General features: G+C 44.3%; 1 protein-coding gene across 1 annotated transcript; it reads left to right on the top strand.

Moving 5' to 3' along the window:
* The first annotated feature begins 933 nt into the window (after window positions 1–933).
* Window positions 934–18,593, top strand: LOC126183568 (uncharacterized). The gene is made up of 6 exons (XM_049925649.1): window positions 934–1,050; window positions 12,353–12,449; window positions 13,829–13,909; window positions 14,449–14,538; window positions 14,647–14,748; window positions 18,340–18,593. The coding sequence occupies exons 1-6, from the start codon at window positions 944–946 to the stop codon at window positions 18,523–18,525; spliced, it is 663 nt and encodes a 220-aa protein (XP_049781606.1). The 5' UTR covers window positions 934–943; the 3' UTR covers window positions 18,526–18,593.
* Window positions 18,594–26,586: the final 7,993 nt, after the last annotated feature.

The raw sequence follows: 26,586 nt of genomic DNA, 5'->3' as shown, positions 1-26,586 counted from the left end.
TACAACAAAACTCTTTGAAATGGATCTACACTTACTGTCACGTTTGAAACCGATTGTCACTGACGAGGCGTGACACATATCTGCAGTCACTGTCCGTTAGTATCTTATTACGACCACTTCTCTCACACTGTGTTACATTGCTGCGAGTGGTACACCATTCATTGTATATACGTTGTTCAGTCCGCGTTGATAAGCCAAAAACTCGGCCAACTTCATTCACGGTGTGCTCAGGGGCATCCCCAAACACGGGCCGACCGGAGTGGCCGTGCGCTTCTAGGCGCTACAGTCTGGAACCGCAAGACCGCTGCGGTAGCAGGTTCGAATCCTCCCTCGAGCATGGATGTGTGTGATGTCCTTAGGTTAGTTAGGTTCAATTAGTTCTAAGTTCTAGGGGACTGATGACCTCAGTAGCTCAGAGCCATTTGAACCATTTTTTGAACCCAAACAGGATAACTTCTTTCTTCCACTCCGTCACGTCTCCACGTGTTACTGCGCTAATCCATAAAAGCGACTAGAATGTGCACACCACTTCACTACCATGACTTAGCGTGAAGCGGCCCGTTGCTCATGTAAGCTTGTTTCTAATATTTTGCCCGGTTAGCTACGTGAGAGATATTTATTATCGTAATCTTTACCTATACCTGAGATAACGGGTCACGAGCATCGAAGATCTGACCTGGCTATGGTAGGATCCAAGTGTACCCGCAATCACAGCGCCTTCTTGCTCTGTCTGAAAATAATTGTGTGGCGGTGAAAAAGGCGGTCCCGAGCTGTGAGCAGCGCGGGAAAACACTAGGCTCAAGGGTATAAGTGCAGGTAACGAAGCGGGCGTGCTTCTTTTTTCTGCGAACGCCGTGACGTCAGGTCGGAAGCTGAAGGCTGCGCATCCGGGTGTGTGTGGGTATATAGCGGCGGCGCGGGGCGGCACCTCACAGTCCCAGCCATGGCCGCCGCACCTGCAGTGCTCGCCGGCGCCGTTGCGTTGCTCGCTGCTTCCGCCAGTGCTTTCAACGCACAGGGGCCGGTGATGGCCTCAGAGTTCACCACCAGGCACGTATTCGCTGCGGCTCCTCATACTCGCGACCTTCGCGTGGCCTGCTGAACACCGTATTTAGCAAACTGACTGTCCAATATCACTTTTGGTTGCTCGTCCAAACGCTTCAGTACCGTACGGTCTGTTGGCTTTCGCTTCGGTATGTTTGGCCGACGTTTGTTAAATGCTTTTCTGACTCTCATATTGGAATTTTCAGCTCCTCCCGTGCTTTCAGAAAATAATAATGAAATTAGGTAGAGGTCCACCATTTTGCAAGTACACAATTACGAAACTTCCTGGCAGATTAAAACTGTGTGCCGGACCGAGACTCGAACTCGGGACCTTTGCCTTTCGCGAGCAAGTGCTCTACCAACTGAGCTACCCAAGCACGACTCACGCCTCGTCCTCACAGCTTTAATTCCACCAGTACCTCGTCTCCTACCTTCCAAACCTTCTGTAAAGTGTGGAAGGTAGGAGACGAGATACTGGTAGAAGTAAATCTGTGAGGACGGGCAGTGAGTCGTGCTTGGGTAGCTCAGTTGGTAGAGCACTTGCCCGCGAAAGGCAAAGGTCCCGAGTTCGAGTCTCGGTCCGGCACACAGTTTTAATCTGCCAGGAAGTTTCATATCAGCGCACACTCCGCTGCAGAGTGAAAATCTCGTTCTACACAATTATTCTTTTGCGTTTATAGCCAAGCATGGTTCATCACAGTTGTGGCACCCTCAGTGGGCTTTACATTTTACATTGTGTGTATCCTGTGACTGCCAACTGAAATCAGCCACAGGTCTAAATTAAGGGTCCATTCTCCTCTGTCAGCCTTTAAAATAAGTGATTTTACGACTATTTTGGGAAAACTAAGGAGGCAATCAACGTAAATCTTTTTGCACATTATTTATTGATTCTTGCACAACATATGATTTTTTTAAAAAAATTCGGTAATCATTAAGCCCTCCATCCCAGGAGTTAAGGTTGCTCTGTCCAAAATGAGGTGTGACCATGACCGAAGTGTTGCAGTGTGGAAATCTTATCTGTAATCAAAAAACAATTTCTTTAATACATAGAATATTGCGCACATAGTAATAACATAGTTTCTTTGAAATTTGAAAAAAATATCAAACTGCACAGGTTTGAGACAAAGATATAGTTTTGACTTTTTTTGGTCACGCTATTTCCAATAACTGATGAATAAATTAAAATAAAAAAAGCCTACTAATCCCCGCGGACATGCCCGAGGAGTAATTCTGCCAAATTTCAGAAAGATATCTTTCTTAGTGCGCCCGTAATCCATTCCGTCAGCTTAAGATGAAGTGTGTTTCAAGTTGACGTAATGGATTGCGTGCACACTAATGTCGATTTCTTTTTGAAATTTGGCTGAATTACTCCTTGGACGTGTCTGCAAGGAGTAATAGTCTCATTTTTTATTTTAATTTATTCGTTAGTGATTGCAAAAAGAGTGGCCAAAAACACACGACAAAACTACATCTTTAACAGGACACACTTCATTTTGGACAGAGCAACTTTAACTGCTAGGATGGAGGGGGTTTAATGTTGACTGAATTTATTTAAATAAATCGGAAGATGTTATCCAATAATCAATGAATAATGTTCAAAAAGATTTACGTTGCTTGCTTCATTGGTTTTCCCCAAAAAAACCGTAAAAACGTTAATTTTATAGACTTACTGATGGGAATGGACCTTTAATACAGTGGTTTATATCTGCGTAAAAAACGTATTTTTTGTTTCTATGTAGTTGGAATGACGTTTTCTCCTACTCATTCGTGAATCCTGCGTCTTGTTACGCTGCTGTCGCTTGGATACACAAAGGTAAATTGTGCAATGAAACGTATCTGCAACATTGTAACAAAACAAGACGCAGGATTCACAAATGGGCTGGAGAAAACGTCACTGCATCTATACAAAAACAGTTTTGACAAATAAATATAAACCAGCCGAAGCTCAGGACAAGCCAAATACAGCAATGATGGTGTGGTGTATTAATGACCTGTGGCTGATTTCGGTTGGTAGCCACAGGACATGCACAATACAGGGTGTTACAAAAGGTACGGCCAAACTTTCAGGAAACATTTCTCACACACAAATAAAGAAAAGATGTTATGTGGACATGTGTCCTGAAACGCTTAATTTCCATGTTAGAGCTCATTTTAGTTTCGTCAGTATGTAGTGTACTTCCTCGATTCACCGCCAGTTGGCCCAATTGAAGGAAGGTAATGTTGACTTCGGTGCTTGTGTTGATATGCGACTCATTGCTCTACAGTACTACCATCAAGCACATCAGTACGTAGCATCAACAGGTTAGTGTTCATCACGAACGTGGTTTTGCAGTCAGTGCAATGTTTACAAATGCGGAGATGGCAGATGCTCATTTGATGTATGGATTAGCACGGGGCAATAGCCGTGGCGCGGTACGTTTGTATCGAGACAGATTTCCAGAACGAAGGTGTCCCGACAGGAAGACGTTCGAAGCAATTGATCGGCGTCTTAGGGAGCACGGAACATTCCAGCCTATGACTTGCGACTGAGGAAGACCTAGAACGACGAGGACACCTGCAATGGACGAGGCAATTCTTCGTGCAGTTGACGATAACCCTAATGTCAGCGTCAGAGATGTTGCTGCTGTACAAGGTAACGTTGACCACGTCACTGTATGGAGAGTGCTACGGGAGGACCAGTTGTTTCCGTACCATGTACAGCGTGTGCAGGCACTATCAGCAGCTGATTGGCCTCCACGGGTACACTTCTGCGAATGGTTCATCCAACAATGTGTCAATCGTCATTTCAGTGCAAATGTTCTCTTTACGGATGAGGCTTCATTCCAACGTGATCAAATTGTAAATTTTCACAATCAACATGTGTGGCTGACAAGAATCAGCACGCAATTGTGCAATCACGTCATCAACACAGATTTTCTGTGAACATTTGGGCAGGCATTGTTGGTGATGTCTTGATTTGGCCCCATGTTCTTCCACCTACGCTCAACGGAGCACGTTATCATGATTTCATACGGTATACTCTATCTGTGCTGCTAGAACATGTGCCTTTACTAGTACGACACAACATGTGGTTCATGAATGATGGAGCTCCTGCACATTTCAGTCGAAGTGTTCGTACGCTTCTCAACAACAGATTCAGTGATCGATGGACTGATAGAGGCGGACCAATTCCATGGCCTCCACGCTCTCCTGACCTCAACCCTCTTGCCTTTCATTTATGGTAGCATTTGAAAGCTCTTGTCTACGCAACGCCGGTACCAAATGTAGAGACTCTTCGTGCTCGTGTTGTGGACGGCTGTGATACAATACGCCATTCTCCAGGGCTGCATCAGTGCATCAGGGATTCCATGCGATGGAGGGTGGATGCATGTATCCTCGCTAACGGAGGACATTTTGAACATTTCCTGTAACAAAGTGTTTGAAGTCACGCTGGTACGTTCTGTTGCTGTGTGTTTCCATTCCATGATTAATGTGATTTGAAGAGAAGTAATAAAATGAGCTCTAACATGGAAAGTAAGCTTTTCCGGACAAATGTCCATATAACATATTTTCTTTCTTTGTGTGTGAGGAATATTTCCTGAATGTTTGGCCGTACCTTTTTGTAACACCCTGTATACAATAAAAGAGAAAAGCCCACTGAGGATGCCACAACTGTGGTGGAACATGTTTGGGTATTAAAGCAAAACAATAATTGTGTACTAGCAGAAAGGCGGACCCGTATTTAATTTCATTACGATCTTTCTGAAGTTTCATCAGCACGACTGACAGACATTGCTGGTGGCGAGCAAGTGTGTGAATCTCTGACAATGCCAGCGACTTGTGCTGGCCAAACGTCAGATAAATTATTAAACAAACATCGATAGAGGATCACAAGACCAAAGCAAATAAGCAATACGCGAATAAGTAGCCACGAAAGCTTCGCCGAGAGAGATGGTGCAGTGATTAGCACACTGTACTCTCATTCGGGAAGACGACTGGTCAGATCCCCGCCCGATCAACCAGACTTAGGTTTCCGTGATTTTCCTAAATCGGTTCGAGCCAAATCCGGATGGTTCTTTTGAAAATGGCACAGCCGACTTCCTTCGCCATCTTTTCCTAATCCGAGATTGTGTTCTTCTCGTTGACGACGGGACGTTAAACGCTAATCTTCTTTCCTTCTTTTACAGAAACTTTAACAATTTTGCACTCCAATAGCGATTCTAGAAATGCGATTTTGGCTGCCAGATTTTATCTTCCGCAAACGGCGTTCGGCTCCATATAAACGTTCTACTGCATTTAAGTAGTGGTTCTGACGTCAGGCTGTGACTTGATTTTTAAAATGTTGCTTTAAATATTGGACTGGCGAGAAAATTATTCATCTTCTATATTTGATTTGCCGAGAGTTTTGCTGTTCGGCGAGCAGGATAACTGACAGTGACCGAAGCAGAAAGGATATAAAATGCATACTGTCAATAGCAAAGGAAAAGTTTCTAAAAGAGAGAAAATTGTTGACAGTGAATGTAAATTAAATATTATGAGGTATTTGCTGGAGGTATTTTTCGGGAGGGTGTAGCCTTGTATGGAACCAAACATGGACGGTAAAGAGTTCAGACAAGAAGAAGGTAGAAGCTTTTGAAATTTGGTGCCACAGAAGTGGCCGAAGATTAGATGAAGAGATACTACATCGAAATGGAGGTAAAAGAAATTTATAGTACGATCGGACTAAAAGATGAGACTAATTGATAACACTCATCTGGTGACGCTAAGGACTCGTCAATATGGTAAAGGAAAGAAGCGTGTCGGGTTCAAATTGAAGAGGGGAGTTTGGAAAAAAATACATTCCAAGAGTAATTTTTGTAATTTCGGAAAAAGACTGAATTACACAAAAAGTAAATCCTATTATTTAAAAATAGAATAAAAATATTACAACTCTATTATTGGCCTGGAAAAGAGGCAAAAGTCAGAAAAGTATTTGGAGATACAACTCTCTCCCCTACAGCTGATATTTCTTGCTCCAGTTAGTCATCTGCAACAAATCAGGATTTATCCATGGTACATTACGTACGCAGGGTGTCCTAGGAGGAATGGTCATTATTCAAGGATATGATAGGAAAACGTATTCGAAGTAAAAATCTAGTAAACATGGGCTCTAAAGTGCATATCTTAAGACCTATGAGCATTTCGTCTTCGATACTGTAAAACACATCTCTTCTACTGAACAATATTATAAAAAGGAAAGTTGCGACTCACCATATAGTGGAGATGCTGAGTTGCAGATAGGCACAACAAAAAGACTGTCACAAATAAAGCTTTCAGCCAGTAAGGCATTCTTCAAAAATAGACGACAGAGACACACACAGACTTATCTGATATGCAAAAACAGAAATTCACATGGAAGATCAACGCCTTGACTACATAACCGCCATTGAAGCCAATGTGACATGCGAGTTGAACAATATGTCAAAGAAATACTTTTCTGACACTGTTACATGTTTGTTCCTTGTGTACACCACCTGATGCACTAAAACCACCATCTTAACGTTTCTCTGTCTTCTGTTAATCCACTCTCAAAACTTATTGCAAACAATTGGCTTCTGAACAGGTGTGTGTGTGTGTGTGTGTGTGTCGTGTATTGTTGCCGAAGGCCTTAGTGGCCGAAAGCTTTAATTGTGAGAGTCTTTTTGTTGTGCCTATCTGCGACTCAGCATCTCCGCTATATGGTAAGTAGCAACTTCCCTTTTCATACAATTGTTATATTGCATCCTGGATATTCCACTGTTTAATCTTCTACTGAACAAGTGTTCATAGCTCTTAAGGTATGCATTTTAGAGACCACGTTTACTATAAAATTTTATTCTTGTTTGGTACCGTACTACCTCCTCATAAAATATGGAAAGCGAAGAGCTTGCAGTAGTAGAGATTTGTTTCACAGTATCGAAGAACCGAAGTTTTCTAGACTTCTTTGTTTCGAATGCTCGTTCCTGTCATATCGCTGAATGTTGACCTTTCTTCCTGGGACACCCTGTATGTTTACATTATCAGGCTCTAGGCCTAAAATGAAACCACTGCTTTTTTCCCTGTTTTGTTGATGTTGGGCTATGTACGTACTGCCATTATCTTACTTTCTGCTGTCAATAGTGATTTGTTAATAATCTTTTAACTATCATTCGCTAGGTTAATGTAATAGATTTTGAAACTACTGTAAGGACATATGTTACTTGTGATGGGCTTTGTAAATTGGTGAGCGACGAGAGGGGGTTTTGTATGTACATACTTTTTTTTTTTAATAAGGCGACTGAAATTATACCTCATGGTCTCCCTGACTATAGTATGTACGACTGGCAGTCTTTTATGTGTTGTTTCTATTATTAGCGTCTATTTTCATCCGTGGTTATTACTGTGTAAGAAGACTGCTCCATTTTGATATAAGCTCACCAGAAAAAACGTTAGTCACACCCTTAGAAGAACACACTAGTCGCTTTGGAGAGCTGTATATGACGCTCAGTTGGCACCAGGCTGTCATGTACTCGTCAAACGCTGGCGTAAGTCAGGACAGTGAGGTATAGTCGTGCCAGTCGGTTGTATGGAAGTAAGTGCAGTAAGATGTGTCGAAGTGGAGGCATGAAAGAAGGGCAGAACGGAGCTGTTGTGTTTAGATGTGCCCATGAACACCAATGATTGAAACTGGCCGATATGTTTGTGCATCAGTGCGGGCTGTCTAACATGTCTACAGGGAATGGTGTACTACTGGCAGTCATTTAACTTGGCGTGTGAACAGTGACCATAAAAAGAGCCTATTGTGTTTATTTCAACATTTTCGATTTTGCCCTTTCTTCTATATCTTCATGATGAGTTTTCTGAAAACACTCCCATCTTCCAAGATGCTAGCAGCTGTGTTCATAGGGCTGCACGTGTACATTCTTGGGCTGTCTAACACTCAAGATCCCTACTACACCTCATCTGGCTCGCCAGATCACCTGATCTTAATCCCATGTGAAATGTCTAGAACAATTGGGAATGGAGGGTGAAATGTGGCAATCAACATCTCCGCAGTTTGGTAGCTCTATGTGATCTGATCATCAATGAGCAGCTTCAGCTGGATATGTAGTACATGAAGAAACTTTTGGATTCTCCTCTTTGTCATAATGAGGCTGATATCAAGGCTAGAGGCGGTGTTACAATGTATTAGCGTGATGTCTCCAGGGGTTGGCAAGATTTTTCGTGCGCCTGAGCATATATTTTATTTCTGAATACACTCTATCACCTGACGTAAAAAACTGGTCTCACAGTGCCAAGTGTAGTGTGCTACACTGGTTGCCTGAAACGGTCTATCGTTGACAGTGGCTCTAGACTGTCCCTTTCTTGCCATACATAAAATGAAGTATAGCTTAAGGCGCTGTCACATATGAGACTGAGTGCTCATTGAACGTCGAGTAGCTGCTGACCTAGCACCCAAGTTAGTAAAGGATGAAGGTGATTTCCAGGACAGTTCAGGGCCACCCAACAACAACAGTGTCATGAGGATCTGACCCCTCCCTGCCCCCTCCTCCCACCTACAATGTCGCCTTCTCCACCTTCCCCCTTCAAGGTCACCCCCTCCTCTCCTACCAGCTCCCCCTCTCTCTTCTCACATGCAGCATTGCCATATTTCTTCCAAAATGGCGGATTTAGCCAACAAGTGTTGCTTAAAAAATTCGAGGTGGTAGAAAGAGATCAGTTAAAATGGCTGAATCAACATTTTATATCTTGTACTATGTTGAACGTAATGTACTTGTAATACTTAAGAATGATGACCTTCTGTCTGCATCAACTTTCCACAAATGTGTCTCAGTTATTGAGTAGAGTAATCGATTCAAACAGTAGGTAATGCATCAGTATTTGTGTTGATGTTTCATGTGTTTCTCTTATTAGTAAAGTACTGGGTCAGGTACACTTTGTGGAAGTTTAGCCAGTTGCCTCATGTCTCAAGCAGCTGTTAGTGGAAATCTCTCTGTGACATGTCATGTCTTCAAGTCTTTTTGTTATATCAAAAGTGCTGTTTCGTCCGAATCAGTCTCCATTAGCAAAGGACTCTACTTATTCTACTTTCTGTACTGAATATACATGTATCTACAGTACAGCAGTAGTGTAGTTGGAAGTAAAATTTTACAGTCTATCTCACTGCACGCACACACACACACACACACACACACACACACACTGTCTTCTTTTCCCTTCCGACCAGGCCTTTGAAGCATGTAATATGTACTGCGCTCTTTACAGTGTCAGTCTCTTGAAGTGAAACATAACAAAGTAAAGCGGCCAGTTTTGCTTTATCTCTCTACAGTATGACTCGTATCCTTATAATTAGGCACCAACGCGACACTGATTTTATGCTTCTCTATTCCTTCACCTCTTTTTACCACATATGGAATCGAAAATGATCTGTGATAAGTATTGTAATCTGTATCGGAGCCCTAGAACTGTTCTGGAAACTGCCTTCATCCTCTACTCATGTTGGGTGCTTCCCATTCTCCCATTGTGTTGGTCTTTGGTGCCATATCAAACTGGACGAATAATACACTCCTGGAAATTGAAATAAGAACACCGTGAATTCATTGTCCCAGGAAGGGGAATCTTTATTGACACATTCCTGGGGTCAGATACATCACATGATCACACTGACAGAACCACAGGCACATAGACACAGGCAACAGAGCATGCACAATGTCGGCACTAGTACAGTGTATATCCACCTTTCGCAGCAATGCAGGCTGCTATTCTCCCATGCAGACGATCGTAGAGATGCTGGATGTAGTCCTGTGGAACGGCTTGCCATGCCATTTCCACCTGGCGCCTCAGTTGGACCAGCGTTCGTGCTGGACGTGCAGACCGCGTGAGACGACGCTTCATCCAGTCTCAAACATGCTCAATGGGGGACAGATCCGGAGATCTTGCTGGCCAGGGTAGTTGACTTACACCTTCTAGAGCACGTTGGGTGGCACGGGATACATGCGGACGTGCATTGTCCTTTTGGAACAGCAAGTTCCCTTGCCGGTCTAGGAATGGTAGAACGATGGGTTCGATGACGGTTTGGATGTACCGTGCACTATTCAGTGTCCCCTCGACGATCACCAGTGGTGTACGGCCAGTGTAGGAGATCGCTCCCCACACCATGATGCCGGGTGTTGGCCCTGTGTGCCTCGGTCGTATGCAGTCCTGATTGTGGCGCTCACCTGCACGGCGCCAAACACGCATACGACCATCATTGGCACCAAGGCAGAAGCGACTCTCATCGCTGAAGACGACACGTCTCCATTCGTCCCTCCATTCACGCCTGTCGCGACACCACTGGAGGCGGGCTGCACGATGTTGGGGCGTGAGCGGAAGACGGCCTAACGGTGTGCGGGACCGTAGCCCAGCTTCATGGAGACGTTGCGAATGGTCCTCGCCGATACCTCAGGAGCAACAGTGTCCCTAATTTGCTGGGAAGTGGCGGTGCGGTCCCCTACGGCACTGCGTAGGATCGTACGGTCTTGGCGTGCATCCGTGCGTCGCTGCGGTCCGGTCCCAGGTCGACGGGCACGTGCACCTTCCGCCGACCACTGGCGACAACATCGATGTACTGTGGAGACCTCACGCCCCACGTGTTGAGCAATTCGGCGGTACGTCCACCCGGCCTTCCGCATGCCCACTATACGCCCTCGCTCAAAGTCCGTCAACTGCACATACGGTTCACGTCCACGCTGTCGCGGCATGCTACCAGTGTTAAAGACTGCGATGGAGCTCCGTATGCCACGGCAAACTGGCTGACACTGACGGCGGCGGTGCACAAATGCTGCGCAGCTAGCGCCATTCGACGGCCAACACCGCGGTTCCTGGTGTGTCCGCTGTGCCGTGCGTGTGATCATTGCTTGTACAGCCCTCTCGCAGTGTCCGGAGCAAGTATGGTGGGTCTGACACACCGGTGTCAATGTGTTCTTTTTTCCATTTCCAGGAGTGTAGTTTATACATGTTCGTGAATCTCGTCCACCCATCGCCCCTGCTCACAAGCATTCTGGGTGAGCAATCATTCATTAATTAACTATTCGTTATTGTATTCACTTTTGTGAGAATGTAATCAAAACATTTATGTAACAAATTATGCCTTCAAATTTATGTTAATTTGTATTTCAGGGCTGTTATTTTCTTCCATTGGTAAATTCTTTGATTTTGAACTTATCATTCATAATCTTCTGATTTGAATGATTCATTTTATCACTTACATGTTTCTACGTCGGGATACATATACTGCACAATCCACTGTACAGCGTGTGGTGGGCGGCTCTCCCTGTCAGACATGGATCGAGGAAAAAGTACTGTTGGAACCTCTCCTTGCCATTATTCAATCTAAATAATTTCCAAAAAAGTTAAAAAAAAAGTCTATTCTGACCAAACTAATGGCCTGAAGTAAACGAGAACAGGATTTTCATGGTCCTTGTACAGTTTCACTAACTGCAATGATTTCTGTGATATTGAGTGCATCGAATTTCTTACGAAAAGGTCTATATTTTCTACAGATTTATCCTGCCTACGAAGCTTTTATGGCTGCTGTGGACTCCTAGTGTTTATGACCAATAACTTCAATAAAATACTATTTTATTTACCATATTTTTTATTGCCAAAGCCCTATCACGCTTCGTCAAAGCTTGTAATAGGTACCATAGCTTGTAACAGCTACCTATCTTCTCGACTTCGTATTTTTCTTATTGATCATTGATTGGACTTCAGAAAGCAGGTGATAAAATCTTCATTAGACATTCTCCAGAAATCTGGTGAGTACTCATCGACACCTCGGTAAATACCTCACCTATTCAGAATTTGGTGGGCACTTGCTCTGCGATCGCCGAATGCCGCATGTAAATTTTTACTAAGGCCTAAAAGATTATTCTTTTAATTATGACTTTGAAGGTTATTAGTTTCATTGTTTTGGATTTTCTTTTATTGGTTATTTGTGTTTGAATTAGTGTGGCTTTTTTAACATTATTAGAGCGAAAGGTTTTCGGTTCTGGCGCCGGCTTTACATAGACCGGCAGATTACAGTAACGTAATTTTTTGTAGCTATTTTCGCTACGTTCATCTGTACTTATGTATTGTTTATATAGAAGATTGTTTCCGAATTGAAGTGCCATATATAACCTGCTTTACCGTCTTGATGATAGTGGATGATTAGTAAAATAATTTTCCCTAGTTTGTGGATACTAGTGTAGCTTCACCTCTACAGGCCTGTCACGTGTGGGAATTCGCACTGTTTTTATTGCACTCGTAAGGAAGTGGCTAACAAAGTGACGCTTTGCTTGTGTGTTGGCAGCCTGCTGTTCGACGACCTAGTGCAGCCGCTGTGCACAGAATCCACGACCAATGACGCGTGCTACGGCTGCTTCGCGCGCTACGCCAGGATGAGGCAGGTAGTGTATACAGCTTGACAGACACGAAAAATGTGACATTTTTCTAACAAAAAAATAACATTCTGCCTTCTACGAGATAATATTACAAACTATAAATAGTATTCTCTCCTTTGTGTGTTAACGAACATTTATTTACATAGTTTTTGTTTATTTGTGATCATACGCAAGTGTTGCTCTTCTAGTGGCTGTGGAAAAGTGTGTTTTCTACGACAGAAAACAGAGAGGTATACTAGTTTATTGTATTTCTAGAATATGCTATATAAATTATGAAATTGCTGCGTGATATATCACAAACGTTTATATGAAATAAATTTAATCTGCATGTAATATCTAATTATTCATTGCGCTTTCTACTTCTAATGCGTCCTGGTATCAGCAGACTCAAATAAGTATGTCCAGGGCAAGAATGAATGAATTGGTCCAGTTAGCTGCCTCGTGTGTCACTGGTTCCCTGTTGCGCAAATGTTCCTAAATTACATTATCTACTAATATGTAATATCTAATAACCTAATAATCACCATGAAATTTGTCTCATCTCATCTTTTTTTCTCAATCTCATGTATAAATATGGCACTGAAACGGTGCATCACTTTTGTATCCTGACAGTTAAGACAAAAAACTCCGTGTTAATGAACACCGTGGGCGGAGAACAGTCCATCCGTTACAGCAGTTGTCTCCATGACAGTTGGGGGTCAACATAAAAAGATGTATTAACAGAAAAGTTCTTCTTCCAGTTCCCCTGATGTCCCCACAGGTTAAAATTGCGGACGTAGCGTACCTTCCGGTATTGGTTTCATTCTGCTATAGGACGACACCGACCTTCTAATAGGCGAACATTCAACCAGCAGACTCAAGTTACATGCATTGATCTAGCAGAAAAACCATTTCTACTGACTTTTATTAAACTTCCTTCCAGCTACTCCGTTCAGTGCTCGCAACATCCTTTGCTGTAGCTGAATCAAACTTCTTCTTCTACTTGCTCGTCTTCCCTTTCACGGAAATGTGAGGTCACATGAATTTTTTGGAAATTTGTGGTAAGTTCCTATGGAGTCAAACTGCTGAGGTCATCGGTCCCTAGGCTTACACATTACTTAATCTAATTTAAACTATCTTACTCCAAGAACAACACACACAGCGATGCCCGAGGGAGGACTCGAACCTCCTACGGGGGTAGCCGCGGCTACGCCGCGCGGTCGAGGACATATGATCCACTCCGGTGTCAAATATATGTTTCAGAAATTTATCATTTTGTTTCGCGTTCTTTTACTTCAGGGGAAATAGACAAATCATATTTCCTTGCAAATAAGATAAATAGTTATGTTTTCCCATGTTTTTCGGAGAAGAACTACAGCTGTATTTTAATTACTTTTTAATTACAGGTACCAGATGCATACGATGAACTCAAAAAGTGTGCCAGGGACTACTTGAATGATACATCCTATGCAGAATGTCAGGCAGTGGTGAGTCAATAAATTATTTTCATAATGATAAGAATATATAAAGTTCACCGAGTCTCAACTGCCCTTTAAGGTAATGTTTATGTACAACATATCCGTAATGAGGCAGATCCGAATCGCTGTTTAGCCCGTGCATCTTCTATAGCTCTGTAGCTCTATATAACTGTCACGTCGATAGTCAACTTAGCTTCAATATGCTTGAATTATTCACGAACAGTAGTGTTAGGTTTATTCTTGCGAGAGTCTTGTACGTAGTTTCTCGCAGTAAAATGAGAAATTAAACCCAAACGTCTCTTTCACGCTTCAGAAGTCCCAATTTGTAAACGAGTGGCAAGAAAACGGTCGTTTTTAATCACTCCACAAATATTAATTTGCCTTGGACATTATAATTAGGTGACGATCTAGGGTGTGCTGCTGTTGAAAACTTTCCCTTGAGTTGAAACACGACGTGAGAGACCAACGCGCTTTAACATTACCCTACCTTGATGCTCTGTGAGAATGCAAAAGTGACTTCTTCATCCAATTTTTTCTTTCATTTTCAGATCGGAGATGCTACAGGCAGTCAAAGTGGACAGTCGAAAGTATTCTGCGATTTTGAAAAGTGCGTTAGGAAGCGGGACATGTTGCATCTGGTAAGTGTGCCGAACAATAATTTATGTACATGTACGCCTTGTTTGAGAAATTATGAAAATTTCTGAAACAACTTTCTTTATCTTTCGTCATTTGTTTGCTTTTTTTAGGTCGATGAATGTGCCAGACAGAGTGACAATTCCAAATCTGAAGCGGAGAAGTACGTACAAACAACATCCTGCGTTCTTGAAGAAATGCACCGGCGCAAATTTGTAAGTGCTTAGCTAACTAAAAAACAAAAAAAGCCTGATGCTTATCGAAAAGCAAACTATGTACAGATAATGCTGAATGCATTCGAAGAGTTATGAATCGTTTTTTACGTAAACCATTATTTATGGAGCTATTGATAATTTTCTGTATCTCACAAACAACAATTTGGAAAAATGTAATACTAATTCACTCGTTCGGAAAATGATATGTAGGTATAGATGGTTCGGTAGTATTCAAACCTGTCATGATCTGCCTGCCATTTTTGGAATTTAGGTTGTATTGAACTGGGGACCTAGAAACGACGGAGAGGTTTCGTTACCGCCGTAGCCCTCAGTTGTACACAACCCCACAACAGGCTACAGCAGTCCACTCACCCCACCACCGCCCCACACCAAACCCAGGGTTATTGTGCAGTTCGGCCCCCAGTGGACCCACCGGGAACGTCTCATACCAGACAAGTTGCGTTGTAGAGCCTGCGTGGTATAGTAATTATGGTGTACGCGTACATGGAGACAGTATTTGTGCAGCAATCGCTGACATAGTGTAACTGAGGCAGAATAAGAGGAACCACCCCGCATTCGTCGATGCAGATGGAAAACCGCCTTAAAAACCATCCACAGGCTGGCCGGCACACCGGACCTAGACACTAATCCGCCGGGCGGAATCGTGCCGGGGGCCGGCACGCTTTCGCGCTCAGAAAGCACTGCGTTAGACCGAACGGATAACCGGGCGGGTCTGGAATTTAGGTTACTATGTTATTCTTAAAGTCTATGCGTAATTCGTCTATCTTAATGCATCTTGCACACCAGGTGGAATAGTTTTGCATAGTTTGCTCTTCCAAGGCGGTGAGACTCTTCAACACGTGGCGAAACAACGTCCAGACGTTGTCAGGTTGGGCGGCCACCGCTCATGTACATATGTCGGACGTCGTAGGTTGGGCAGACTGGTAAAACAGGACAGGCGACGAACTGTGGCAGACCTAACATTATACTTTAGTACCGGGTAGAGTACAAGTGTATCTGAACACACAGTGAACCAAACACTCCTAACAATGGGCCTCCGCAGCCGATGATCCATTTATATGCATTGTTAACACCATGTCATCGGCAACTGCGATTGAAATGGGCACGTTAGCATCAGCACTGGACGTCGGCGCAGTAGCAGAGCGTTGCATGGTCTGATGAATCCCGATACCTCTTTCATTATGCCGATGAGAGGGCGAAAATCCGTCGTCTTCCAGGGGAACAGCTCCTCGACAAGTGTACTGCAGGACGGAGACAATCTGGCGGTGGCTCCATTATGCTTTGGGGAACATTCGCGTGGGTATCCATCGGCTGAGTGGAGCTCGTGAAAGGCACCATGACGCCCAAGGAGTATCGTACACTGGTTGCAAAAATGGTTCAAATGGCTCTGAGCACTATGGGACTTAACTTCTAAGGTCCTAAGTCCCCTAGAACTTAGAACTACTTAAACCTAACTAACCTAAGGACATCACACACATCCATGCCCGAGGCAGGATTCGAACCTGCGACCCTAGCGGTCGCGCGGTTCCAGACTGTAGCGTCTAGAATCGCTCGGCCACCCCGGCCGGCCACTGGTTGCAGATGACGTACATCCCTTCATGACGATCGTGTTTCCCAACGGCAGTGGTATTTTTCAACAAGATTTCACAAGGCCCGAAGTATGATGAAGCGGTTCTAGTAACACAGTGGCAAGTTCCAATTGATGTGCTGGCCCTCCAACTCCCCAGATCTGAACCCGATCGAGCACATCTGGGATGTGGTTGAACGTAGCGTCAGAGCTCATCGCCCCCCTCCCCAGAATTTACAGGAATTGGGTTACTTGTATGTAGATGTGGTACCAACTCCCTCCAGCGACCTACCAAGGCGTCATTGCTTCCGTGCCACGACGCGTCACCGCCGTTACCCGTGCCAAGGATGGACATACCGGCTATTACGTATGTGGTCGTAATGTTCTGGCTGATCACTGTACGTAGACGGCACAATCTCAATTCGGAACCATGCAGAGGGGTGTAGACAGTCTAACTCTGCGAATGGAAAAGGCTAGGGGAGAGGGTTGGGGGAGGCTGATGTTGTATGTACACTCCTGGAAATTGAAATAAGACAACCGTGAATTCATTGTCCCAGGAAGGGGAAACTTTATTGACACATTCCTGGGGTCAAATACATCACATGATCACACTGACAGAACCACAGGCACATAGACACAGGCAACAGAGCATGCACAATGTCGGCACTAGTACAGTGTATATCCACCTTTCGCAGCAATGCAGGCTGCTATTCTCCCATGCAGACGATCGTAGAGATGCTGGATGTAGTCCTGTGGAACGGCTTGCCATGCCATTTCCACCTGGCGCCTCAGTTGGACCAGCGTTCGTGCTGGACGTGCAGACCGCGTGAGACGACGCTTCATCCAGTCCCAAACATGCTCAATGGGGGACAGATCCGGAGATCTTGCTGGCCAGGGTAGTTGACTTACACCTTCTAGAGCACGTTGGGTGGCACGGGATACATGCGGACGCGCATTGTCCTGTTGGAACAGCAAGTTTCCTTGCCGGTCTAGGAATGGTAGAACGATGGGTTCGATGACGGTTTGGATGTACCGTGCACTATTCAGTGTCCCCTCGACGATCACCAGTGGTGTACGGCCAGTGTAGGAGATCGCTCCCCACACCATGATGCCGGGTGTTGGCCCTGTGTGCCTCGGTCGTATGCAGTCCTGATTGTGGCGCTCACCTGCACGGCGCCAAACACGCATACGACCATCATTGGCACCAAGGCAGAAGCGACTCTCATCGCTGAAGACGACACGTCTCCATTCGTCCCTCCATTCACGCCTGTCGCGACACCACTGGAGGCGGGCTGCACGATGTTGGGGCGTGAGCGGAAGACGGCCTAACGGTGTGCGGGACCGTAGCCCAGCTTCATGGAGACGTTGCGAATGGTCCTCGCCGATACCTCAGGAGCAACAGTGTCCCTAATTTGCTGGGAAGTGGCGATGCGGTCCCCTACGGCACTGCGTAGGATCGTACGGTCTTGGCGTGCATCCGTGCGTCGCTGCGGTCCGGTCCCAGGTCGACGGGCACGTGCACCTCCCGCCGACCACTGGCGACAACATCGATGTACTGTGGAGACCTCACGCCCCACGTGTTGAGCAATTCGGCGGTACGTCCACCCGGCCTTCCGCATGCCCACTATACGCCCTCGCTCAAAGTCCGTCAACTGCACGTACGGTTCACGTCCACGCTGTCGCGTCATGCTACCAGTGTTGAAGACTGCGATGGAGCTCCGTATGCCACGGCAAACTGGCTGACACTGACGGCGGCGGTGCACAAATGCTGCGCAGCTAGCGCCATTCGACGGCCAACACCGCGGTTCCTGGTGTGTCCGCTGTGCCGTGCGTGTGATCATTGCTTGTACAGCCCTCTCGCAGTGTCCGGAGCAAGTATGGTGGGTCTGACACACCGGTGTCAATGTGTTCTTTTTTCCATTTCCAGGAGTGTAGACTGATGTAGACCGTACGGTAACTTGCGGAGTTCAGACGTGCTTGTAATACAGATTGTCTGCTTACAGCTGTCGGGGCCTCGATACCCAGGCGGCTTCTCGAGTCCGAAGGCGTACGCGCTGTACGTGACGGAGGCCGGCGAGCTGCGTGTGATGTCGACGTACGTGGGCGCCAACGATCAGTTCAGCTGCGAGCCCTCACCTTCTCCACTCGGGCCGATTTCTGCTTCGGCCGGCGGGTCCGAGAAAAAATAACACCTCGCAACAAATTTCCTTTAATGTAAAACAAAATTATCCTTCAACTATTAAAAGGCTTAACCATATTCTGTGTATATTTAATTTCTATCATCGAAATCGTAACCTTTGCTTTCAGAACAATTAATGGCAGCTCCAGATATTTGTGGTCGTTTAAATCTGCATGCTGGACTGGGGCTCAAAACTGAAACCTATGTTTCGCAGGTGGCGCTCTTACCTACTTAGTTAAGCTCCATTAATTGCAGGAGTAGTATTTGTCATAGCAGACTGGAGAAAGAGAATATTAATATAGTATTACTTAATTGCAGAAGCGACAGTGGAAAGATCCCAGAACTATGCCCGGATCAGAGCAAGAAAGAGATTGACAGTTCATTGCTTACACGAGAGCTACCATAGCAATCATCAACCACAGAAAGTGTTGGTCGCGCCTTCTGTTTTGTTCCCCGTTGACATATCGCTCTGTGGACGACAATTACGGCGGCTAACATAACTGTTGTGTTTCCTTTTCGCCATGTGCTTTGTTATTTGGCGCTTATAATACCCAAAAATGGATCAAATGGCTCTGAGCACTATGGGACTTACCATCTCAGGTCATCAGTCCCCTAGACTTAGAACTACTTAAACCTAACTAACCTAAGGACATCACACACATCCATGCCCGAGGCAGGATTCGAACCTGCGACCGTAGCAGCAGCGCGGTTCCAGACTGAAACGCCTGAACCTCTCGGCCACAACGGCCGGCTATAATACCCAAAAGAATGTCTGCAGCCACCACTGATAGTAAGTAGTAAAGTTAGAAGACTATTACCAGCTTGCAAGACGGCCTGAGTCCTGCATTTTAACGAGAAACGTATGAAGAAATTCAGAACTGAATGGTACAACTGTTGCGAACGCGACCATATTGTCTCTGTAAAACTTATTTACGGTTTTGTCTGAACCAGGAGTAGTAGTATGTAATAAACATCTTCACTATTAGTTCTAAAGTAGATAAATACAGTAGAGCACAACTAATTCGTTAATGTGCTTCGTGTTAGCAGTAACTTGATTGCACAGCTCAACAACAACGTATTTATAAACTTCTGATATTCCATATCAGTTCATAATGCAGCATATATTGTTGAAAATACGTCACCACCTTACACACAAATAACATGAACATGTTGTAAGCCACCTGTTGTTCCAGATTCCACATCTACGGCAATGATGAATATTTATACGAGGGACATTCAGTAATTAGACGCATTGATGTAGAAAAACTCTATATTTTTGCAAGGTGAGGCTTTACTACTTCTCAACATAATCCCCACCAATATTAATACACTTGTCCCAACGATGAACTAATTTTTATACCTGATGCAAAGAAGTATTATTCCTGTAGTTTGAGCCACTTTCCCATAAATTCTTTGACCTCCTCGTTGTTATTTTTTTTACCACGTTATGCCTCCTTGAGTGAACCAATAAAATGAAGGACGTCAAACCTGGAATGAAGGGAGGATGAGTAAGTACCTCCCTACCCATCTTTTCAATGGTTCTTGAGTCAGCTGTGCTGTGTGAGGGCGAACACTCACGTGTAGCCATATCACGCCTTTTCTTGACAAACTGCCTATTGGCTTCTGTCTCGGGTTCTTCGGCCGACGTTCATCTAATGATTTTTCTGACGTTTCGCCAGCACGAGTGGCTGGCATTGTCAAAGCTTCACCCTCCATTGCCGGTGGTGAACTGGAGGCGAGCTCGCGGCCGCAGACTATATGTACCTGGCGCGCCAACGTCCGAGGGCTTCTCCGCGGTCATTTCCGGTGCGTTTCTTCTCTTGCTACCTGCGACGGTCGTTCGCTGCAGTACGGGAAGACAGGATCCGTCCAGTGCCTGTGCTTCGAATTTTTCCATGAAGAAGTTGGCCACCACTGGACTGAGAGGACTACCCATGGCGACGCCTTCCAGCTGTTTGTAGAAATCGCCATTCCACGTGAAATAGCTCGTGGTGAGACATGCATGGAGGAGCTGGACTCGGCGACTTGCAAACCTAAGGTGTGGTACAGGTACGTCGATGATACTTTCGTGGTGTGGAGCCATGGTGAAGAACAGCTCGGTGAATTCCTGAGACACTTGAACAGCCTCCATGCCAACATAACATTTACCAAGGAAGTAGAAAAGGACAAGAAACTGCCATTTCTAGATGTGCTGGTCACAAGGGACGGCGAAAACCTGGGACACAGCGTGTATCGAAAACCGACACACACGGACCGATACCTGCACAAACTGTCAAACCACCACCCGAGCCAGAAAAGAGGCATGATTAGTACGCTCGTAACGAGAGCAGGACGAATATGTGAGCCTCAACACCTCAAACGAGAAATGCAACACCTGGAAACTGTTCTGAGGAGCAATGGGTACTCCACAAATTACATTAGAAGTGTAACAGAGCCAAACACTCGGCGAAGTAAGGAAACAGAAAAAGAAATGTCGGGTACGGCCTTTCTGCCATACATTCCCAGAGTGACGGACAGAATCGGCCGTATATTGCGCAAACACGGCGTAAAGACGATTTTCAAACCGACAAGGAAGATCAAAGAGTGTCTTAGATCGGCGAAGGAGAAAAGAGACCCACTTGCAATGTCGGGAATATACCGTATACCTTGCACATGCGGAAAAGTTTATGTCGGAATGACTGGACGATCCATTAACACCAGGATCAAAGAGCATAAGCGACATTGCAGGTTGGGGCAGGTGGAGAAATCGGCCGTGGCGGAGCACGCACTGAATGAGACCGACCACGTAATAAAATTCGCCGACACGGAAGTTCTGTCTGTAGAGAAGCACTATCACACGCGCTTGTTCAGAGAAGCTGTAGAAATACAAAAACACGCGAACAGTTTCAACAAGAAAGAGGAAAGCCTTAAGGTAAACGGATCCTGGCTTCCCGTACTGCAGCGAACGACCGTCGCAGGTAGCAAGAGAAGAAACGCACCGGAAATGACCGCGGAGAAGCCCTCGGACGTTGGCGCGCTAGGTACATATAGCCTGCGGCCGCGAGCTCGCCTCCAGTTCACCACCGGCAATGGAGGGTGAAGCTTTGACAATGCCAGCCACTCGTGCTGGCGAAACGTCAGAAAAATCATTAGATGAACGTCGGCCGAAGAACCCGAGACAGAAGCCAATAGGCAGTTTGTCAACAAGTGGCCACGAAAGCCTTAACAATTTTGTACGCCTTTTCTTGTTCTCTCATTGCTGGCTTAACTTTGTTCATCAACATGTCTGGGTAGTTTGCAGTGTTTGTTGTAAACTAATCTTCTAAGTAATCACAAAAGAGGCCATCTTGGACATCCCAAAAACGATCAATATGACATTTCCGCTGATGCTTGCGTTCTGAATTTCTTTCGAACAGGTGAATTAGTGTGCTTCCGTTCCATGCGTTCTCTTTCGGACTCTGGTCCAAAATCGTGAACCCAAGTTTCATCGCACGTTATAATCTTTCCCGTTTCCTTGTGTTGTTGCGTAAACCCTTTCGGGGGGACACCTTGCACTTGTTTTGCTGTACTTGAACTTGTTACTGATAACGTTATGAACTGTGGCAACACTTACTGCAACTATTTTTGCTATGTGTTCAATTGTAACATGACGTTCTTCACCAATAACGTCATCAATGCGGGTTTCAAGCGAAGGAGTTGATACTTCTGGCCGGCCAGAAAGTTGCTCGTCAGTCACTGAGGCTCGGCAGTTTTTGAACTCTTCTATCCACTTTTAAAAATGTTCGCCGTTCATTCAACTTTCACCATAATGTAAAATTATTCGAGGAAACATTTCATCTTCGGAAAGCAAAATACGGATCACTGAACGTTGTTAAACTAATGTGCAAATTTCAAGTGGACACTCAGTCGTTAAGTGCAGTACTGACTTTATAAACAAAAACATTTTTATCCGTCAGCGGGCACAGTATCACATGAGACACTCCGGAAAGGTCCCTGAATTTAATGCAAGCCACTGGCACAAAGTCTGATGATCAGGATCTTTACGCCACTCCTTCCTCCCCTTTGCCGTAAAGGCCAATAGTACTATATACCAGCTCTAATTTCTCTTATTTTATTATGGTGAGCATTCCTCCCTATGTAGGTAAAGTATTTTCACACTCTGAGGAGAAAGCTGGAGACTGCAATTTCATGAGAAGATCCTTCCACAATGAAAGGCGCCTTTATTTTGATGACAGCCACCGCAATTCGCGTATCATATCAGCGGCAGTCTCTCCCCTATTTCGCGATAGTACAAAACGAGCTGCCCTTCTTTGAACTTTTTCGATCCTTCGCAAAGTGTGAGAGTTGTGTGTTTAAGTTTATCCGAGAAGTGTAGGTGACTGTAACCGGTGTGTGTAGTGTGGTATCATGTTTATGTTGGATAATGATGAAGAAGGGAGAGGGTGAAACCCGATGCTGGCACTGATTGTGATTCGTCTGTCGCATGGGGACGTTAAGTTCGGTATCGACTATCCGTGAGGGGTAGGCTATATGCCAATAGTAATTGGTGTACCCATGCAGTTACCCAACCACATGCTGGCCACGACAGATTTTGCTTAACTTCTGTGATTTGACAAGAACCGGTGTGTCCAACGAGACAAGGACATTGGCATTTCTTTCGTACAACCTAGATTACAGAACATTCTAGCAACAAGTACATTTTATCACCGGTGCACAGAGAAACGATCTGATGAAAGTTAAGGAATTTGTGGGAGTAATGCAGAGCAACCAGATTGGAAAAAGTGACATAACTCATGTAGCATTGTAAAACTGCGTTACCTTGGCCTAGATCGGTCCGCGCCATCAACCACGAACGTACGGCAGAACTACACTTTACAGTGTTATTTCTCTGCACTAGTAACTTACTTAAAATAGTCAAGTCTAGAGAACCGCTTCTACTTACCGCATGAAGAAGTGCTCTCTACCCATTACCATCTCGAAAGTTTCTTGGTTTATTTCGGTAAGACAACACTAAGAACTGGGCACATTTTTCTCTTCCTCATTATGTTTCTTCAGTCACAATTAAGTTGTAATTGCTTCCTGTTCACAGGCATCGGGATTCACAACCGACACAGGTGGCCTATTGCGTGATTTATTTCGTAGACACAAACCTTCTTTGAGGTTCGAACTTACATTTTTTTTTTTTTTTTTTTTTTTTTTTTGTCAGCGAAAGTGGTGCAAAAGTCGACGAGGATTTCAGGGTCCGAATCTTTGGTAATAGGGGTCTTTCTGCTTTGTTAATAATTTCAAATTCTTCGTCAGATTCAGCTTCATTCGCAAGCTGAAGAAAATATCAAACCAATCTTTCTCGTTTAGCTCCCTTACTTGTAGATGCTTTCGCCGTATTTGTATTTTGTAGCTGTTTCATTATTATGCTTTGGTGTTCAGAACGGCCCAATTAATTTATAACGAAACTGCTGTTCGAGCATTCGGCATCACTGTCATTTTAGGTAGCTGTGACTCATCAAATAAGATAGGCGTGTTTACAAATTTTCATCTTTATTGTCGAATCGATACAACTGTGTGCGAAAACATGAATACAGGTTTGACAGTCATGGCACCTTAGCTCGCATTTGCAGGAAATATTAATTATTTTCTTTCTGCCTACAGATCGAGAACATATGAAAAGATAAATTGGTTTTCTCTCGCTCTACTTGCGAGTGGGACAGCAAGCAAAATGACTATAGCCCATGTCACGTAGGATGTCGCTTCCGCGCATAGAGGCGGAACGAGAGGGAAGCGTGGAGGGGATAAGGTTTGCGCATGGCTGACGGCAGAGAGCAGGCAAACAAAAGTCTGTGTTGCCAAACTGTGTTACTGCGGACAACAGGCAGGTCCATTTGCCTTTGGTACATCGTATTATACGTTCAAATATACGAGGGAATAGTACATTTTAAAGCCGGTTTCGATCAGACGTCTACATGAAATAAATATTACTTTACGTCTTGAGGTTGTGTCCACTGCTTCATAGTAATCGTCTGTGTTGCGTCGGAAGGTGAGAACAGCTGACGCAGGTTTTTGAAGACGTCAAGTACAACTTTTCTCCAAACGAGTACTGTCTAACGACAAGGTCATCGAAAATGGTTGCAATAACTGCCATTTATTGCGATTTGGACTATATTATAAGTAAAAAATCTTCAGATTGAAACCGAAATCATTGTATTTGTTGGACAACTGCTTCTACTAAATATAATTTTTTCCATTGTGTATAACGCGCGTATGTAGATGTGTCTCACTGCAGCTCAATGTAAATGTTCGTGGAAAAAAGAATTTCTGGTAGCAAAGACTAGTGCAAAAGACTATCGTAAAAATTGTCATTATGTTATCATATTTTTCTGTGTCAATGGGCATTAACAGTTTAAACTAATTTGTTCGACATTACAGTGAGAGAACGCATTTATGATCCATTGAACAAGCTAACAGTTAACCACCTTTTGTAAATAACTCGACGGAACGCTGACCGATAACGCAGAAAACCACCGATATCTCAACAGGTATCCCTCCCTTTCGTTTTAAGGCGTTTTACAATTCGTGCCTTGAAAATGACTGGGGTTTACGTGTCGAAATATTGGAGTTTATGACGAATGTATCCGGCTGCATTCTCTCGAGTAATTAAAGAAAAGCTTAATGTCTCCTTGAGCAATGTGTTGAACATTGTAGTCTGAATACATCATAGGATAAGTATTCCTAATCAATAAAAGTTAGGAAGTTCTCATGTAGTATGTATATGCAATTGATATGCTGACATAAACATTTTCAAACCATGGGCCTTTACAACCAAGAAAGATCATTACTCTACTTTGTTTCGAAATCTACGTCGTAATACCATCTACCAATCGAGCCCATGTCCGAACCATGTGACCGTAAATTAAGATGATAGGTTCAAGGCTTCACCTCCCTGTCAAAGTCTTATTTCGGAAACTTTTCAGCGTGCCCACACTGAAGGGGCACAAGCGTTTCAGTGTCTGTTATCTTGATTTTTTTTCCCCACATAGCTTGTTACCTGTGCACAAATTAATTCTATCGGATTATATTGACAGTGATTTGTGGATAAACGCAAAACTCTGTGACCACATTCACATGCAATAAAGTCAAGTATGTACATTCTGTTGGGTGACTTTTACAAGTTAATGAGCTGCAGGAGTTCAGCACTAGTCTGGCTTATATTGTCTGGAGTATTTTTATTTTTCAGCCAGAGCACAATGACCCCTTTCCTGGTGCTCGTACTTGGTCATTTCTCTGTACCATAACTGGCTTGGTAGTTACAATGACCTACTTGGAAGCAAGGTATGGCAAGAATTGTTCAGTGAACCACTTCTTGAAAGTGACAGCGTTCATATCCGAATGGTAGTCACTACAGTTTTTATTACACCTAAATACGAGTTTATTCTCAGAAACCAAATCAGAAGAACAACCAGCATGCAGAATAACTAGGCGAGAACCTTTCCCTATGTGTACTTTAAAACCGACAGTACCATAACTCAATTTCCAGCTGGTCTTCATGGACCCATGTTTCATCAAGATAACATTGTAGAACTACCACGTCATCTTGTTTAGTGCATCTTTATAAGGGACATGATTCGTGGAGCTTCTATGTCACTTCATTCAAATAAAAACTATTTTCTTAACGTATTTGAAACCAATGTCTTTCAAAATTCTTTGCATTGACGAAGTGCTACCTTTGAGGCCAGTTTGCTCAGGCATAATTGTAAGAAGTTTTCGTGATGTTAGGTATTTCCTCCTTGTATACATTTCAGACATGGAGAGCTTTAAAAAATTCGTTGTCAAAACCAACTATTTGTGTTACAGCCTTATCGCGATTTCGATGCTGTCTGGCGACACGAAAAAGAATTTTCCTGAGGTGTCTATAGTTCCGACACTTTCGTTTACTACTCTCGGTACAGTTCTTTTCCCGATAGGTGCTTCTGCAGTTCCTTCTTGAGTCTTCAGAATGTCAAAAATAGATGTACCGGTCTCAGGTTCACATTTCAAACAGTTATAAACGCGGGACACAGATCTCCTCGACTTCTTGTGAAGCATCTACATCTGCATC

Source organism: Schistocerca cancellata, chromosome 4 (genome assembly GCF_023864275.1).
Source record: "Schistocerca cancellata isolate TAMUIC-IGC-003103 chromosome 4, iqSchCanc2.1, whole genome shotgun sequence".
Lineage (NCBI taxonomy): Eukaryota > Metazoa > Arthropoda > Insecta > Orthoptera > Acrididae > Schistocerca > Schistocerca cancellata.
Note: the sequence above shows the minus strand (reverse complement) of the source record. Positions and strands in the feature narration are given on the sequence as shown.

Coding starts and splice junctions, on each gene's coding strand:
- LOC126183568 (XM_049925649.1), top strand. CDS start 944: ATGGCCGCCGCACCTGCAGTGCTCGCCGGCGCCGTTGCGTTGCTCGCT. Junction 12,450..13,828: donor GCTACGCCAGGATGAGGCAG/GTAGTGTATACA, acceptor TTTTAATTACAG/GTACCAGATGCATACGATGA. Junction 14,749..18,339: donor AAATGCACCGGCGCAAATTT/GTAAGTGCTTAG, acceptor GTCTGCTTACAG/CTGTCGGGGCCTCGATACCC.